Source organism: Hemisphaericaspora subhashii (assembly GCF_019202705.1).
Source record: "Hemisphaericaspora subhashii strain CBS 10753 chromosome Unknown scaffold28, whole genome shotgun sequence".
NCBI lineage: Eukaryota > Fungi > Ascomycota > Pichiomycetes > Serinales > Debaryomycetaceae > Hemisphaericaspora > Hemisphaericaspora subhashii.
In genome coordinates, this window is record NW_026057349.1 from 70,168 (window position 1) to 87,519 (window position 17,352).

Consider the following 17,352-nt stretch of genomic DNA (forward strand, 5'->3'; position numbering starts at 1 on the left):
GAGTGTTGTAATGTCAAACGATGGTGATAATTTATTATTAATTTATAAGCGCAATTGTTTGGGGGAAAAAACTGGGCGAAGTTGGGGCAGAAAACAAATGCCTAGCGCTATCTGATTCAATTGACTCTTCGGGATTCTGCTTACTTTTGGTGATAACAGTAAGTTGTAGATATGTATATATATTTGATAATCAGGTTATAGTTTCTTCTTTTTATATTGCCGTGTGCCAATTGATTTGACTGACCGTATTTTGTTAAGATAAGAATTTTTCTAATTCGCTGCTTGTACAATTTTTTGATGAGGTCTTTTTTTTTTCTCGGTTAATTGTAATCGTACTCCGGAACAATAAGAATATACGCCACAACATGAATTCATATTATGCGATAAGAAGATGTCACACAAAGATTCTGTAGTTGAAAAATCTGATAGTTTCCTATCACTTACATGACTTCCAGTTAGGACCCGTTTAAACCCAATTTCCAAATAACTTTAAAGTCAAAAGTCAAAATTAATAATTTATGTCGCTTTTGAAATTTACGTGTCGATAATATTTTATTTTTCAATTCTCAGCAAACAGTAAGAAAATCTGCAATTGTAATTCGTGGGAATCAACCAAAAAAAAGAAACTGTCGCGTTAAAAATTACCCTGTAATTCATTCAATCACTACGAGAGTTCCCTTATAAAATTATTAAGTACTAATTCACCCAAAAATCACATAATTATATACCTATAAAATACATATATATATATACTACAATATTAATGACAATACCAGCACCATTTCTTTTCTAAAAAGTTTAATATACATGATTCTAAATTTCATTTCCTTCATACACCTCTTGAATTGATCTTTTCTTAGGATTTGCTTCATTTGGACTTGTGGCATTCAGACCAGGCGTAACAACAACTGGGGAAGTTGCATTATTTGTAGGAGCGGATGCACCACTAGCCACTGGAGTCTCAGCTGCCAAAAATTCATTGACGTCAAATTCATGTACATCATCAGCATTATGTGCAACTGTATCGCTTTCTGCGGGATGTTCTCCATTCTGTTCGGCTAGTTTCTCGATCCAATCTTGGACATGTTGAATAGATTGACCTTGCTTATATATGCTCTGATCCAAATCGTCCAATAACTCTTCCAATTCTGGATCTTCTGACTTAGTTACATCGGTTTCTCTTCTTGAATCAATTGGTAGAGGTGGTGGGGTAGCCAAGTCCGAATATAAATGGCGTGGTGATCTTGGAGAAGGAGCATTGTCTTTTTGAATTAATTGCTGAAATACTCTATTCACGTTATTTTGGGACGCTTTATCATGATCATAGGTTCGTATGATTTCTTCGATTGATCCCGGTGTAGAATTTGTTCTTGTTATATTACCAGATGTTGAAGGTCTATGGGCTTCTTCAGTCAACATCAAACGAGGACGATATTGTGGATATACATTATTATCGGAATGCCCAAGATGAATATTGGAGCTCGGAACAGGATTACGAGTGGGAATTCTTGGTGATAATTGTGGTCTATATTCCGTCATCATATTGTTCATATCTCCTAAGTGACTAGAATCGACTTCAAGAATTTTACCAGTAGTGGTATTTCCATACATAGCAGCAAGGAATTTCAATATATTATCCAATGCACGAGCTTGAGTTTGATTACGTTCTCGGGTGACATAGTGTTCTTGCCATAATGTTTTATTATCCTTTCTTACCCGGTTCAAATCTTCGGTGATAGCATATTGATTCATTTTAATATTTTCTAATTCCTTCAATATCAATGCTAATGTAATATTCGTACTGTCTGTATGTGCACTGCCGGTGCCAGTAATCCCTCCTTCATTTACGCCCTCTTCCTTGAGTGTTTTAGTAGTATTCCTTACAATCTTATCCAACAAATCTTCTCTACCTCTCAAAAAATTAGGATTCTCAAATTGCCAGAATTCATCTACTTTATCTTTATCCTTCCCCTCCGCGACACCCAGTTCCAAACTACCATTCCTAATATCTTGAACCTTATGCCATCCATACATATTCAATTGTCTTACAAAACTGGCAAAATTATTATGTTTGAAATACTTGGGTAATATCAGCTTCATGAATTCTTCACGATGGAAAACCTGGAATGTCTTCCCATCGTCATTCCATCTAATATACTCTTGATTCGCAGGGTCATTCACCATAGACCAAATTTTCATAACGAATGCAGGACGGGTTTTTGGAGTAGAGCTTTCTTTACGACGTTTGGGAGCGGGTTGTAACAACCTCAGCTGTGCTTCTTGGATTTGTTGTTGTTGTTGTCGAATCTGATTTTGTGCCAATATAAGTTGTTTCAAATCGTCGATTGTTGATTGTGGATATCCGATGTTTTTGGGTATTACGCTTTCGGAAAGAGGTTTCATTCTCGGTAGTTGTAATTGTTGTTGAAGTTGTCGATGGTTCAGATCCAAATTGTCTTGATGCTGATATTTTGAATCGAATAACAGGTTGTGGAAATCATGGGAAATTAATTCTTGATGATTATGAGGGGTAGCAAGATCTTCCGGAATAAACAAGGGTGTATGTCCAGTTGGTTGTTCGATGCTACTCTTCCTGTGTGTATCTTCGTTATCCTGTTCATGATGCTGTTGGTGAGGGTCTGTTTGATTATCGATGTTTGGAGGTAACTCTGCATGTCCTAGAAAGGGAGTTAATGATAAGTTATTTTGATTGCTATTATTGCTGCTACTAGTATTTCTTTCAATTGTTTGAATATCATTATCCTCCTGATGAGGTTCTGTACTGAGAAGTTCAGCAATCGGATCATCTCCATCCATATAATCTGCCATATTGACTATGCTGTCTTGTCGTAATTCCGGTATATCCTTTCTGAATATTGAAAGAGTAAAACACGGGTTAGTTTATAAAATATTGAGTAAACTGTAAAGGAGATGACTATATGGCAGTCTCTTTATATTTTTTCTTTTATTTTTTTTTTCTTCTTTATTATATGCAGGAAAAACTTGTAAAAAGTAATTCACTTAGATTTTACTCAGTTTGCAGGTTCAACAGTTGATTGGTTTCAACAGTAAGTTTCAACTCCTTCGATTGATTGGCGTAGACGAGGGACCTGAGAAGCATATAAAGCATATTATTACCTATATTAGTGAAATTAGAGCGCTGGAAAGTCTTATACGAAGATTGATCTAACAGAGAAGTTGTGGGCTGCGGTAGAAGATTCTAGAAGAAAATCTGAAGCTGTGTGTCAGAACAGTTTGCACCAATAATCTGATTTACCCCGTTACAAGATTTAAGAAACACTACAAAGACTCCGCTTAAACTTAAATAACTCATAATCTTCATTAACATAAATATATACATAAAACAAACGTAAGTAAAATCTAAAGCTTTAATTCTTCTTTTTCCCATCCGGTTGGTCTCATCACCTTTAACCCATGATTAGGTTGAGGATTAGCATCTTTCAATTGTAAAGCAAATGGGTTTCTATCTTCTTTTTGATTCAAATTGGCTAAGGTATGATTAACTTCTCTATGTTTAGCTTCATCTGCTCTAATTCTCAAAATCAAATCTCTAAATGTCGACTTCTCATTCAATTCAGGCCAATATTTGATTGCAATTTCTGGAAGCTTGACGTAATTAAACTTACTTAATTTACCTGGAGTATCTAATTCATGAATAAGGTGGGTATAAGTACTAACTGCTTCCTCTTCAAGATATCCCACGAAACGATGACAGAATTTAGGATTGGCTAAATAACATAGGAAGAAAACATTAGCGAAAACTCCTTGACCAGCATAGATAATTGAACGAGTGAACCAGCTTGGTTTTCCCAATTTGATGAATGTAAGTAAATGCATTCTTTCATTATAAGCTTCATCTAATAAAGTATCAATCCAAGCTTTATCTCTCTTGAGAAGACGAAGTGAGTGTAAATGTCTGATAAAGGAAGCTACAGCCCCTGGAACACCAGCAATACTTTCCAAAAAGATAACACGAGTCAACCATTTTGATTCAGTCATTTCATATCTAGTACCATCAAATTCATGAACATCATTTGTCTTTGATTTCTTGTATCCGGTAACGAAATCAAAGGTACCTCTAACAAATTGAATACCTCTAAATGAGACCTTATCACCAAAAGTACGTGGTTCACGATGGGTATATGTTACGTTTTCGCATTCTTCTTGTGGGAATTCTGGATGGGGGAATAATGCATGGGTAATGAATTTTTTATCATCATGTTTGGCAACATCAGTCTCGGCATAGATCTTAGTGGAGATGTCCAAGATCTTCAGTGGTTTGGTTTGTGGAGGAGGTTGAACGAGAGTCAGAGAACATCTTAAAAACGTTGATGTGACCAATGGTAATCTTCTTTGTATAGTTGTTGTCGTTGTAAGCATTATTATTGTTTGTATTTATTGAATAGTAGACAACATGAAAAGTGGAAAGCAAGTAACTTTATGTGGATTTCGCTTGATATTTATATTCCATTTTGAATTTGATGTGTCTGTGGTTATCCAAGGACTTATGACCGATTCATGAAAATTGATATGACAGCTTGGTGCTATCGACTTCCTAAAACCGAGGGAATTGCAAAAAAAATTGCAACCACACAGAAAAAAAATAATTAAGTGCTGACAAACTCCGTTAAAACTCGGAATGAAATTAATCTACGGAAATCCTCAAACCAACTATTCTTACTATTAATAATTAGTCTTAGGAGCATATATCATTATAATTAGTAATACTTATGCATCTATAATGTGGTTGTTCGCCTTTGATGGATAGAGCAACTCAAGTGCCTATTAGAAGACTCGCTTAGGCAATTCCTTTATTAGTCTCAAGAAGATACCCTCAGTTGAGATTCATTACCCTGTGGATGTTAGGAAGAGGACTTTGAAAGCCCCATATTCCCTGTTTCTAAAAATATCGCGGACTTTCACGCTCTGAAACTCCATTCCTGAAATGACTTAAACGAGTCTACAACAATAAAACTGTCGTTGGCCTTTGTTACAACCAAAAAAAATGGTGATTGTCCTGCCTGCACGTATTATTATTATACAAAAGAGCCGTAGAGATTTTCGGAATAACGTTTTCCAACTGTGAACATATGACAGGTTGGGGTTTGGATCAAACGGATCAAAACGGGATTTGATGACTTTCATTCCGAGTTTTTTTCGTGTGTCATAGTTTGAGAGTTTTTCCGAATCCCTGAAAATTCCATACGGGGTTTAAATTCCGGATAAATACCGGAAATTTAAATTCATTCAAAGACTTATTCAAATATTTTTCAATTGAATGACCAGTATACGGAATTGCTATATCCTTCAGATTATTGTAGGGAGAGTAAAAGAAACGTGAAGTTTTAATTTATTGTTGCAAAATCTAGACCATTCCGAAGTGAAAGTTTCAGAATGATTTAACTATAATGATTATAAACGCTATTTAGGAAACCAAATAGGGAGGGGGGAGTGACCAAGCTCAGTTTATCTAAAGCTTTAATTCATCCTTTTCCCAACCAGCAGGTCTGGTGACTTTTAATCCATGATTAGGTTGTTCTTCAACACCTTCCACTTGCAAAGCAAATGGATTTCTGTCGCTCTTTTGATTCAAATTTGCCAATGTATGATTAACTTCTCTGTGTTTAGCTTCATCGGCTCTGATTCTCAAGATCAAATCTCTAAATGTAGATTTCTCATGTAAATCGGGGTAATAACTAACAGCAATTTCTGGAATCTTGACATATTCAAACTTAGGCAACTTTCCAGGAGTATCTAGCTCATGAAGAAGATGTGTATAAGTACTAACGGCTTCTTCTTCGAGATATCCCACAAATCTATGGCAGAATTTAGGATTAACCAAATAACATAAAAAGAACACATTAGCAAAAATACCTTGTCCAACATACATAATCGATCTCGTAAACCAACTAGTCTTTCCCAATTTGGTAAACAACAATAAATGCATTCTTTCGTTATATGCTTCTTCCATTAAACTTTCAATCCAGGCTTTATCTCTTTTCAAAAGTCTAAGCGAATGTAAATGTCTAATAAACGAGGCTGCGGCCCCTGGAATCCCAGCAATACTTTCTAAAAAGATAACACGAGTTAACCATTTAGATTCATTCATTTCATATCTGGTGCCGACAAATTCATTCATATTGTCAGGCTTAGGTTTCTTGTATCCGGTGACGTAATCAAAGGCACCCCTGACAAGTTGAATACCACGGTATGAAACTCTGTCTCCGAATGTTTTGGGGTCACGGTGGGTATATTCCACATTCTCACAATCTTCATGAGGGAAATCAGGATGCGGGAAGAGTGGATGGGTAATGAATTTTGTATCGTTGTGCTTTTCAACGTCGGTTTCTTTGTAGACTTCGGTGGAGATACCGAATATTTTTCGTGGCTCGGTTGTGGTTGGTGGTGGTGGTGGTGGTGGACGTTGTTCCTGTTGGGTTACAGTCAGAACATATCTGGTGAAAATGGTGGTTGCTGATGGAAGTCTTCTCTTTAAAATAGTAGTGGAAAGCATTGTGTTTGCTGGGTGTTTGACTTCTATAAGATGAAAGCTGAGATGTAAGCAGGAATTTTCATGGTTTTATATGCTACATGAGGAGTAATCTATCAAGAAGTCATATGGTCTAAGAAGCAAAGTGGTCTGATATTTTTCGAAAACAAAGAAGGGGAAGTTGAAATATTATTATAGGGATAGGTAAGACCGAGTGTATTCGGTCTTTACCCAGGTTATTGTATATGGTAAGGGGTCCAATGACTATCTATTTAACGACGGGGAAGTTAAACAATGGACTCCGTTTTCAGAGCATTTGTCAGAAATAACAAAAATATTTTCTAAATACACTATAAAACTCTGTAAAAGAAATATATACGCCTCCTTGACTTGATCTGGGAGGGAGCCCCATTCTGTCTTTAAGCGATTCAAAAAAATCCTTTATGAGTGTAGTGTGTAATTAGCTACGTAGCCCTTGCTCTAAATTTGGGCAATTTTGCACCCAATTTTATATTACAATTGCTATAGCAAACTTGAGTGACGAAGCAACAAATACAATACTGTCAACGATTCCAGAGTATACACACAAACAAACAAACGTGTGCAACGACAAGGGAATGGAATATTACCTGAAATTCATCTGCCTCCGTACCGTAATTTCCAAAGTCTGTATGTACAGGAGTCTTCGATTAGTCAGCGAGCAAATAATTTAATCTTTCTCCATTGTTATGAACAAAAGCCAATTCAAATAGTAATTCAAGTAAACACCGAACCAATTAGAGACAATAAATTGAAGCAATTAGAGACAATATATTGACAATAACAATGCGGGGTTCTATTAAGTCCCTCATGATACCATTGAATTCGAAATTAATTTTTTTTTTTGTTTCGATATAAATATATTAAGCTGTTATAGTCTGGGTACCCATATAGAACTACAGAATTCTCTATACGAGAAATATATACACGTCCCTTGACTGAAGTCTGGAGGGGGAACTCACTATGACTATAAGTGGTCCAAATGTAGGCTGGCTATGCGGTTAAAGAGTGGAGGGAAACCTTGTTATGACTGCAAATGGTTCCAAAAACGGTTCGAATATTTTTTTTTGTGCAATGAAAAAAATACAAAACATCTGATCAGGTGGGTCACAATAAAAAGCCCACATGTAATCGCATGATGTACTTGTCGCTGGTATGTTCTCTCCACTGAGAAATTGTCAAAATGAAGGTGATTCCATTTGAAGATGATATTCAAGACATCGTAGGAGGTTGAGAAGCTTTCCTTGGGGTATTCCACAAAATCGATCACCAAGAATTTTGTTTTTCGAAAAGGGCTAAATATGTTTCTTTCACCTTTAGCTTATCTCTATGTCGCATTACAGCACAGGGTCCGGTCCATTGCAGCTAGATTACCTGAAAATTGTTATGTTGTATTTGTCATCACATAATCACATGCTACAGGCTTGCAAACTATTAGAGGATCTTACATGTAGGTCATAAAGTATAAAAAAAGAAAATGAATCGACAACTTAAGAAAGCGATCATTCTGGCTATTTTTTTTTAATTCACACTCACGATCAGTATGATGGGTAAAATGACCCAAGTTGAGACTGCGTGAACAGCATCCATTTCCATTCGGTTAGCAGAGTTTTTCCCTTTGCCAATGTCCTGGAAGGATCCAAATCATAAAGATTTGACCAACTCTTTGGGATGACACATTATTTATCCTCAAGATTAATGTATTTGGAACGGATGTTGAAAAAAATCCACCGGCAAATCATCAAATAATGGAGGGAGAATAATAGTAGAAGGCGGTGAAATGAATAAGTAGGGATATTCGCAATGAGACAAATGTGACAACTGAGCTGTATATGCTTTGCAAATGGAGCCAACAAAATCAAACCAGGCTTCCAAATATAGCTTCTCAGCGTGCGTAAAAATGTCACTATCAGCTTCTTGGTAGAAATATCCTTGCCATGATAATTAATAGTCAAACCAGTGAGGAACTTCGTAAGAGTGTAGTCCAGAGAATCTTGATATGAGTCTGCCGTCGTATTCACAAATTCTTGAAGCTAAAGGTTTGAAAATTCCAATCCAAATCGTTCGTAAGAGTATGCCAAACATATTGAGCTCACCGACCAGAAAGTTGCTTGCCCAAATTGAGGAATTTATTTAAAGATGTTAATGCTGCCTCACGTATCCCTTTAAAAAAAAAAAACCAGTCTGATTCTTCTAGTTAAATACTGTATTTCACATCGGACCTTGTCATCGCCTGATGAAGATCCCCAAAATATATAGTTTTGGCAAAATATAAGTATTAAAACCAGCAGCTCACAAATGAATGGGTAGCACCATTAATTCTTGACTCCACAGCCCAGTCAGGGAATACCGATTATTATAGGGTCTACTAGGAAGACAAGGGTTTTGCTGCAAGTGCTTTGAGCCCAGGAAATCGCGAGACCGTTGACACTAATTGTTGCAAAACAATATACGTCAAAAATAACATCCAACGCGTCAATTAATGCAAAAAAATGAAAAATAACGCGACAATTCAAAAAAAAAAAAAATTTAAAAAATAAATTCTAGATTCGCATTTCCTAATTAGGAGCAGAATTGTACTTAATCGAAACCTATTTACCTTATTGGGTTGTTGTACAAAATCGAAATCTAATGTACCTTATGACGTAAACGGTTCTACTGTATACCCGGGCCAAGCGAAATATCTGTACTTTCTACAGGTTCACGAGGGGAAATGTTCAATCTCGAATTGACGAGATGTTTTGAAAGGAGGTGATCATGTGATCTGCGATGTTTCAACCGGATATGTCAAAAAAACCTTAAAGGACAGAATTACGAGTATAAATTGACTGAATGGACTGTCAACCAGAATATATAATAATAGAACCTTTTGAGAGGTTTGCGCAAGCGAACACCTTCGTAACAATGGCTGAAAGCGCTCAGGACACACGTAAAACCAGACAAATTATTACGCTTATCATAGGTATCAGGTTACAATTTAATTTAAATCTAATAATAGTTTTGACATTTGAGGAGCATTTGAAAAAGTATAAAGAATAAGGTACGATATCTATCGTTACTGCAATGTAAGGAGTGTATACCAATATCAGTTTCATTTTTTTTTAGTATTTAATTGTGAATTACACAAAATAAATTCAAGTAAAAAAAAATAAAATTAAATTAAAAAATAAAATATTAATTTAATTTTCGTGTTCTCTCTTTTTGGTTTTAATTTTAATTTTTCTTCTTTTACAGTAAGTTTCAAAAATTGTAAAAAACCCATAGAACAAAAATTAAATTAAATATTTCTCTCTCTCCTTACAACAAAGTTCTTCCTTTTTTTTGTTTTATAACACAACAGAGTAATTTTATACGAATAGCGGTGTCTGATACTTCATTTATTACTGCTATACTGTTATTACTATTGCTAACACTGCTACTACTACTACTGCACTAGCACACATCAAACAACAAGATTGCTTTTTAATAAAGAATTGAATAACCATTCTTTTTTTTTTGAACTGTTGATACATTTAATAGACGAGAAAACTACTTTACAACATGGGATTTTCACTTTCAAATTTTACAGGAGATCCATTTGCTTTCACAACAGTATCATTTGGTATATTAGCATGGGTTATAGCATTAGGTGGTGCTGCTGCTTCAGATCAATCTAAATTCCCTCGTTTTAGTTGGTGGGGGATAGTTTATGAATTATTGATAATTATCGTCATATTTGTATTATATTGTAATAACAATATAGAACTATATAAGTTCATGTTAGTAGGACTTGTTTCTATTGCATTTGCTTATTCAACAAATTCAATCAATTATCTTATTTATGAAAAATCAAGTGCAAATTTAGCTTGTGCAGCTGGTAGTATTTTATTATCAATATTATTTATCCTTTGGATAATGTATTTTGGTGGACATCCAGAATCTCCAACTAACCAATTCATTGACTCTTTCGGTATTAAAAACCAATCAAGTCCTCATGAAAAATTAGCTACAAGATCTACTTCAGGTCATGCAAATGGGTTAATGAAGAATGATTATAATGATGAATCGGACAATGAATACCGTCGTTATGTATCACCAGTACATCTCCCAGATCAACAACAACCGGTAGCATCCATAACCGCATCCGGAGGTGCTCCACCAGCTACTGCTGCAAAACAATACATGTCCTCATCACAATTGAATGGACTTGAGAAATCAGCAGACGCACAATCAAGAGATTTGACCAAGAATACCAATAAGAGAGATACCATCTATACTGAATCCGAAAGTGGAACCGGAATAACGTTCAGATATAAAGCTAAAGCTTTATATAGTTATGATGCTAATCCTGAAGATATTAATGAAATTTCCTTCACCAAGGATGAAATTTTAGAAGTTGATGATATTGATGGGAAATGGTGGCAAGCTAGAAAAGCAAATGGACAACTTGGTATTTGTCCTTCAAATTATGTTAAATTATTGGATGCTTAAGTGATATTGGAGAACAAATGGGTATTATTTTTTTTATTATTTAGAGATTTCTTTTCGTGGGAGATATACAGAAAGATCAATGGGAAAGTCATTGTTATCAAGTACAACTGAAACTACCAGGTCTTTTCAGTAAATAATTGGCTGCGTACTTTTTTTTTTTATTTCAACATTTATATGTTTGTGTTTTTATTATTATTCTTTTTATTAAAGCGTATATAAATCTGATGGATAATTCATCCTATTTTATTATAAAATCTATAAATAGAATACTTTGTAACTATATATCTCTATTCATCACCATGGAAAACAGTCACAGGATACCAATTTGGATTAATAAATCTCTTAATTCCAATGGTCTTATGTAAATCATCAATTGTCTTCCCATCAACATCATCCAATTTAACAGTCTTAAAATTACTTTCAATACGTTTTGGAGTAATTGATTTTGGTAAAACAACAGTACCTCTCCAAATAGCCCAAGAAATCAAAATAGTGGCAGTACTAACTTGATACTTTTCTGCAATCTTCACCAATTCAGGCTCAGTCAAAAGCGGAGAATTAGTCGAACCTAATGGACTATAAGCTTCCAACACAATTCCTTTTGCTTTAGCAAATTTCAACAATTTATGTTGTGGTAAATGAGGATGTAATTCCACTTGATTAGCAACGGGGACAATCTTAGTCAGAGGTGCCTCTAACAACCTTTCCAAATTCTCAACATCAAAATTCGAAACTCCAACAGATTTAGTCCCATTTCCAACCAATTCTTGCATCTTTTCCCAAGTCTTCACAAAATCCCACCCTTCTACAATATCACGATTTCCATCCGGTAATGTAGGAAACTTTGGGTCATTTCCCTTGGGATTCAAAGGAACAGGCCAATGCATAAGATATAAATCCACATATTCCAACCCCAATCTCTTCAAACTCTCCTTCAACCCTTCTTGAGGGACTTGATGATAAGTACACCATAATTTGGTAGTTATGAAGAGTTCATCACGAGGGATTCCCAGGTCATGAATGGCACGACCGATACTTTCTTCATTATCATAGGCGAAGGCGGTGTCGATGTGGCGATAGCCGGTTTTTAAGGCGTGAAGAACGGCGGTGTAGACTTCTTCTGGGGAGGATTGCCAGGTTCCGAGACCTAAGACGGGGATTTTGGTGTTGTTGTTAAGTTGAATGGTTGACATGATGGTTTATACAGTGTTTATTTGGGTGTGGTGTATGATGTGAAAAATTTCAGGGATTAATTTCGGGGGGATATTTTAAAAGGTTTTATATGACGGGATGAAACAGGGCGTGGGGGAGGGGGAAGGTGCTTGCTGTCAAGATTGGATCCCCCAAATAATATACAATCGGGTTAATTGATTAATCGCGCGATTGCGCTTTGTTCGGGAAGTGATATTTATTGCATGGTAATACATTAAGCCTAATCTGAAGTTGTCAGATTCTTTGTTCTTAAGAAATGTGGCTCATGCGTTGATTGTTTTGTCCCAGCCATCTTCACCGTGGAAATTTTCGGTAGATTCATAAAGTTAAAATTTGTGATATTTCTAACTTAACCGCTTGTAAGTTAGTTAGTTGCTTGTAATGCTTGGTGGTGTAAAGAATCTAGAATGGAGATGATTCATCTTTGTAAGTAATAAGTTAGAATAAAGTAGTGAAGCCCGTTCTCAGATCATTTGCACAAAAGAGTGGAAACCTAATTTTAGGTCCTTGATTCGACAATACTTAATTAATTAATGGTATAGAGGAAATCAATGTAATCTTAAAACCAGTCTCAACTGTTTTATGGGTCACCATCAACCGAAATGACTGCACACTTGGAACTACGTCAAAGGTGTTAAGTAACGAGCATTTGCCACAGATTATAGGTGGGGCAAAAACACATTTCAATCGTACCGTGCCTTTTAACGGCGCAACTTTCTATGTTCTTATTCTTGTAAGTAGAGTATTCTTTGCATTCTTGTGGATGGGAATAGAATGCTCAATTTGACAGATTCTACGAATTCAAAGTGTTATTTGTATGGTTTGTCAACAGCGCCTAACATCTAACCAATCAATCGAAGTTTCGCACCAAGAACAAAACTAAAGAAAATTGGACAAAACCTCGATTTCATCACCAAAAAGATCATAACAAAATACCATCCACGATGTACATAACACGTCTTCCGAGAGTATTCAGCCTTCTCCGTCCATATTCCACTGTTTCCCCTAATATAGGAACAATCCCAAATTCATATGCACAGAACGACCCCTCATATCTTGGAGATGCCCTTGCGATCGATGGATCAATACCCACTGTCGAACTTGCTTTTGATCATCACAAACCAAACTTAGAACCGACCCTTTATAAATCACCTTTGATCTTCTTACATGGATTATTCGGGTCTAGATCAAATACAAGAACGATAGCTAAACAGTTAACCAACCGATTAGATCGAGATGTTTATTGTCTTGATTTACGTAATTTTGGAACTAGTCCCCATATTGATAGATTAGATTATCCTAGTTTAGCTGCCGATGTGGAGAGATTTATCCAAGAACGGAAATTCCCGGAATTTGCCAAACCGATCGTAGTTGGACATTCTATGGGGGGTAAAACTGCCATGGCTATGGTGTTGAGAAATCCCGATTTGGTGAAGATGTTATGTGTGGTTGATAATGCTCCTGTGACTAAGATTACTTCTGATACTTTTGGGAAATATGTAAATCAATTAAGATTGGCATTGGAGAAATATAAATATACTAGTGTTAAGGAAGTAGATGCAAAATTGGCCGAAGTTGAAGAGAATAAATCAGTTCGTCAATTCTTGTTGACTAATTTGGATAGGGGCCATAGACATGCTCATATTAAATCGAAAGTTCCATTGGATATTATTGGGAATGCTATTAGTCGTGGCGTGATTTCTAGTTGGCCATATGATCTGAATATAGTTAGATGGACAAAGGGACCAGCGTTGTTTGTTAGAGGTTCGGAATCGTCATATGTTCCTGATGAAGTCATTCCTGAAATTGCGAGGTTTTTCCCAGATTTTGAATTGAGAGATATAGAAGCTGGTCATTGGTTAATTAGCGAGAAACCCATTGAATTTATGGAAACTTTGACTGAATTTATTCAAAGAAGAGAAGACGAGGAGGAAATTTAGAAATATATACACACATATATAAAGTCCAATTCTATACTTACTTATCACTAACTTTAACACTTCCATCATTCACAAAATCTCCATAGATATCGAATCTTCTTTGATAATGTACCGGAATCCCTTCTCTAATATTTGGAATCAAATCCTTATCTAATTCAGCATATACAATCTCTTCACCTTCTCCAGCTTCGGCAATAACTTTCCCATATGGATCAACCACCAAGGAATGACCATATGCTTGATATCCCCCTCCTTCAACATCTCTAGCAGGCGAACATAAGACAGTATACATCTCATTATCAACAGCACGAGCTCTAGCCAATAAATGCCAATGTAATGGACCAGTAGTAGTATTAAACGCCCCAGGATAGAACATCGCAAATGAATTATGTGGACTACGGGATGCAATTGATGCTAATTCCGGAAATCTGATATCGTAACAAATACCCAATCCGACATTTCCAAATTCTCCCAATTTGAAAACAGTAGCCTTATCACCTCCGGATAAAGTTAATGATTCTTGGAATGTGATACCTCCCTTAATATCAATATCAAAGAGATGGGCTTTGCGATGCTTAGCAATGACATCACCGGAGGGTGAGAATGTAATTGAGGTGTTAAAGATCTTATTCTCTTCTTCGGGGGCGATTTCTGGAATCGAGCCACCAATTATGAAAATTCCATGTTTTTTAGCTAAGGAAGATAATAATTGGGTTGTTTCTCCCTGAGGGATAACCTCGGCATAATTACGGAATTCAGTCACTGCATATGGGGAGTTGAAACATTCTGGTAACATGACTAAATCGACTTGAGGAGATTTGGTGATTGCTTCCTCGATGAATTTGGTTACCTTGGATAAGTTGGCGGTTTTATCTGCGCCGGCCTTTAATTGGATAAGGGCAATCTTTAAGGATTTAGATAATGGAGCTTTCAATACTGGAGGGACTGTCATGGTTGATGTTGACTGGAAGTAGGAGTCGGCAAGAGTTGTGTTGGAGGAAAAGAAGGGTGGATCACTGTGCTTATCAATTGATTGAAAATCTTGGATAAAGTGGGGGATCCCTCGAGACAGGAAACAAAAAAAAAAAACTAAACGGCATTCAGTTTTCGAGTCCAAATGTGGCATAAGGAACGAAGTTACAGGAAACCGTCTTCATACTTAGGTTATTCGGTTACTTTATTGAGTATTACTTATTAAAATAAAGCTATCATTATATACAATAAATATAAATCTATAAAATGCCAAAATTTATTAATACAATCCAAAAGAATTAATGCTATGAAAGAACTTCTTCTTCATTGCTCGGAGCTTCTTCTCCAGATGAACTAGGAAGTTCATCTATAGAAGAATTATTCTTCTCTAAGCTACGACGATTAAGCAATTGAATAATCATGAAAATAGTAGATAAAATCACCCCTACACCAGCTAATCCCATCCCCATATAAAATGCATTTCTCATCCCATGTATAGTAGTTTCAAGACTAGGCTCCATATTTCTTGTAGTATAATATTCAACCGTACCAGCAAACCCTAATCCGATGGAAATCGAATAATTAACAAACGTAGAAACCAAAGACCCAGCAATACCTTGTTGTCTTCTTGGAAAAGCAGAACTTAACAAGATACAAGCAGCAGGGAAAGACATATCCATACCCATTGGTTGGATTAATAAACTTACGAACTTCTGAGCCCAATACGTTTGTCCCACTGGACGGGTTCCCATAAGCACAATCCCAACCAAGAATGCCAACATTGCGAAAAACATGACAACGGCTGATGGAATTTTCATTAATAGTAAGGCAGTGGTTATGGCGGCGAAAACCCCAACAAAACCTGTTGGAATATTGGTTACAGCAGCAATGATTGGGTTATTGTTGTCAACAATTAGCGCCCAACGAAATTGGTAGAAAAGCCAGACTCCAAAACACGACCAACCAGCAGCGATACACCCGAGAACGAAACCGGTTTCACCTTTAAGAACTTCTGGGGGCACTAATGGATCCTTGACTCTCTTCTCAACGAGGTAGAATATCCCCATACAGATGAAACCAACTATAAGAAGGACATAGACGTAGACCGTTGACCAACCTACGTTTGGACCTTGATTAAATGCAAAATTAATAAGAACTAATCCACTTACTCCGAATAATGAACCCCAATAATCAAATGATCCACCTGATTTGACTCCAATACGTTTTGGTATGACAAAGAAAGATGCAACAGCCACCATAATACTCACAATCCCACAAATCCAAAATGTCCACGCCCACCACACTCTAACCGTCAAAAGTCCACTAAATAGTGCCCCGACGAGAAATCCACTTGGTGCTACTGCTCCAAACATCGCCATACAAATATTCTTTCTCATTCCTTCCGGATAGAAGGATCCAATTAACGCTTGAGTGTTTGGCATCATAATTGCAGGACCTATTCCTTGTAATGCTCTCATAGTATCGAAAAATATAGGTTCTTTAGTCAAGCCGGCAAATCCACACAATAAAGAGGCGATACCAAACCAGATATATCCAATAATGTACATCCTTTTATATCCAAACATATCTCCTAATCTTCCTGAAATGAGAATAAACGTACCCACTGTCATTGAGAATGCGGCTGCGAACCAGGAGATTTCACCTGGTTTGGTAGATACGTTGAATGTTTCACTTATCTCGACCGAGGTGTTCATCGTTTGAGCAACTGCTGCTTGGGTCAATAGTTGCGATGTACACATGAATGCCATGAATAGGATTTCTCTGAATCGAGATATTTCTTCGAAATTGGGAATGGCAAAATATACCACGGATACTGCTGATGTCGTCTTTTGAAGTTCTTTGGAAACGTGGTCTTCGTTGAGACATTCTATATCGTCTTCTATACTAGTTTCTTGAGATTCAGATCGTTCTAGGTTTGTCATAGTTGTGTTTTGTGGTTTATTGTGAACCTAGTGTTTGTATAACATAAAGCGTATCTGATGGATATTTATATACTAGTTTGCGAAGTTTGATGAGTTTCTAGACTTCTTCGATTATTTGATAATCAAAAGGATGAGTTGTTAATAATTTACTAAAATTTTATTAATAAAATAAATTTTCAAGTGTTTATTTATTTTAGCCTTTTACTAAATTGATGAGAAAACAATGAAAATTATTACAATTATAAGATAAATGACACAAATATCA

At 36.1% G+C, this 17,352-nt stretch overlaps 8 protein-coding genes across 8 annotated transcripts; 2 read left to right on the forward strand and 6 right to left on the reverse strand. All coding sequences in view use genetic code 12, as the record gives it.

Moving 5' to 3' along the window:
* Positions 1 to 813: 813 nt before the first annotated feature.
* On the reverse strand, positions 814 to 2,829 carry CTA8 (stress-responsive transcription factor; the record flags this gene model as incomplete). Its single annotated transcript, XM_049408458.1, has 1 exon — positions 814 to 2,829. One exon carries the CDS (start codon positions 2,827 to 2,829, stop codon positions 814 to 816), a length of 2,016 nt encoding a protein of 671 aa, XP_049262227.1.
* A 552-nt stretch (positions 2,830 to 3,381) lies between these two features.
* On the reverse strand, positions 3,382 to 4,401 carry J8A68_004495 (alternative oxidase; the record flags this gene model as incomplete). Its single annotated transcript, XM_049408461.1, has 1 exon — positions 3,382 to 4,401. One exon carries the CDS (start codon positions 4,399 to 4,401, stop codon positions 3,382 to 3,384), a length of 1,020 nt encoding a protein of 339 aa, XP_049262228.1.
* Positions 4,402 to 5,491: 1,090 nt separating this feature from the next.
* Positions 5,492 to 6,535, reverse strand: J8A68_004496 (alternative oxidase; the record flags this gene model as incomplete). The annotated part of the gene is made up of 1 exon (XM_049408462.1): positions 5,492 to 6,535. The coding sequence occupies one exon, from the start codon at positions 6,533 to 6,535 to the stop codon at positions 5,492 to 5,494; it is 1,044 nt and encodes a 347-aa protein (XP_049262229.1).
* A 3,555-nt stretch (positions 6,536 to 10,090) lies between these two features.
* Positions 10,091 to 11,020, forward strand: SSU81 (osmosensor; the record flags this gene model as incomplete). The annotated part of the gene is made up of 1 exon (XM_049408463.1): positions 10,091 to 11,020. One exon carries the CDS (start codon positions 10,091 to 10,093, stop codon positions 11,018 to 11,020), a length of 930 nt encoding a protein of 309 aa, XP_049262230.1.
* Positions 11,021 to 11,307: 287 nt separating this feature from the next.
* J8A68_004498 (uncharacterized protein) lies at positions 11,308 to 12,213 on the reverse strand (the record flags this gene model as incomplete). The annotated part of the gene is made up of 1 exon (XM_049408464.1): positions 11,308 to 12,213. The coding sequence occupies one exon, from the start codon at positions 12,211 to 12,213 to the stop codon at positions 11,308 to 11,310; it is 906 nt and encodes a 301-aa protein (XP_049262231.1).
* Positions 12,214 to 13,176: 963 nt separating this feature from the next.
* On the forward strand, positions 13,177 to 14,172 carry J8A68_004499 (uncharacterized protein; the record flags this gene model as incomplete). The annotated part of the gene is made up of 1 exon (XM_049408465.1): positions 13,177 to 14,172. One exon carries the CDS (start codon positions 13,177 to 13,179, stop codon positions 14,170 to 14,172), a length of 996 nt encoding a protein of 331 aa, XP_049262232.1.
* A 37-nt stretch (positions 14,173 to 14,209) lies between these two features.
* On the reverse strand, positions 14,210 to 15,124 carry NIT3 (putative hydrolase; the record flags this gene model as incomplete). The annotated part of the gene is made up of 1 exon (XM_049408466.1): positions 14,210 to 15,124. The coding sequence occupies one exon, from the start codon at positions 15,122 to 15,124 to the stop codon at positions 14,210 to 14,212; it is 915 nt and encodes a 304-aa protein (XP_049262233.1).
* Positions 15,125 to 15,449: 325 nt separating this feature from the next.
* Positions 15,450 to 17,087, reverse strand: J8A68_004501 (uncharacterized protein; the record flags this gene model as incomplete). Its single annotated transcript, XM_049408467.1, has 1 exon — positions 15,450 to 17,087. One exon carries the CDS (start codon positions 17,085 to 17,087, stop codon positions 15,450 to 15,452), a length of 1,638 nt encoding a protein of 545 aa, XP_049262234.1.
* Positions 17,088 to 17,352: the final 265 nt, after the last annotated feature.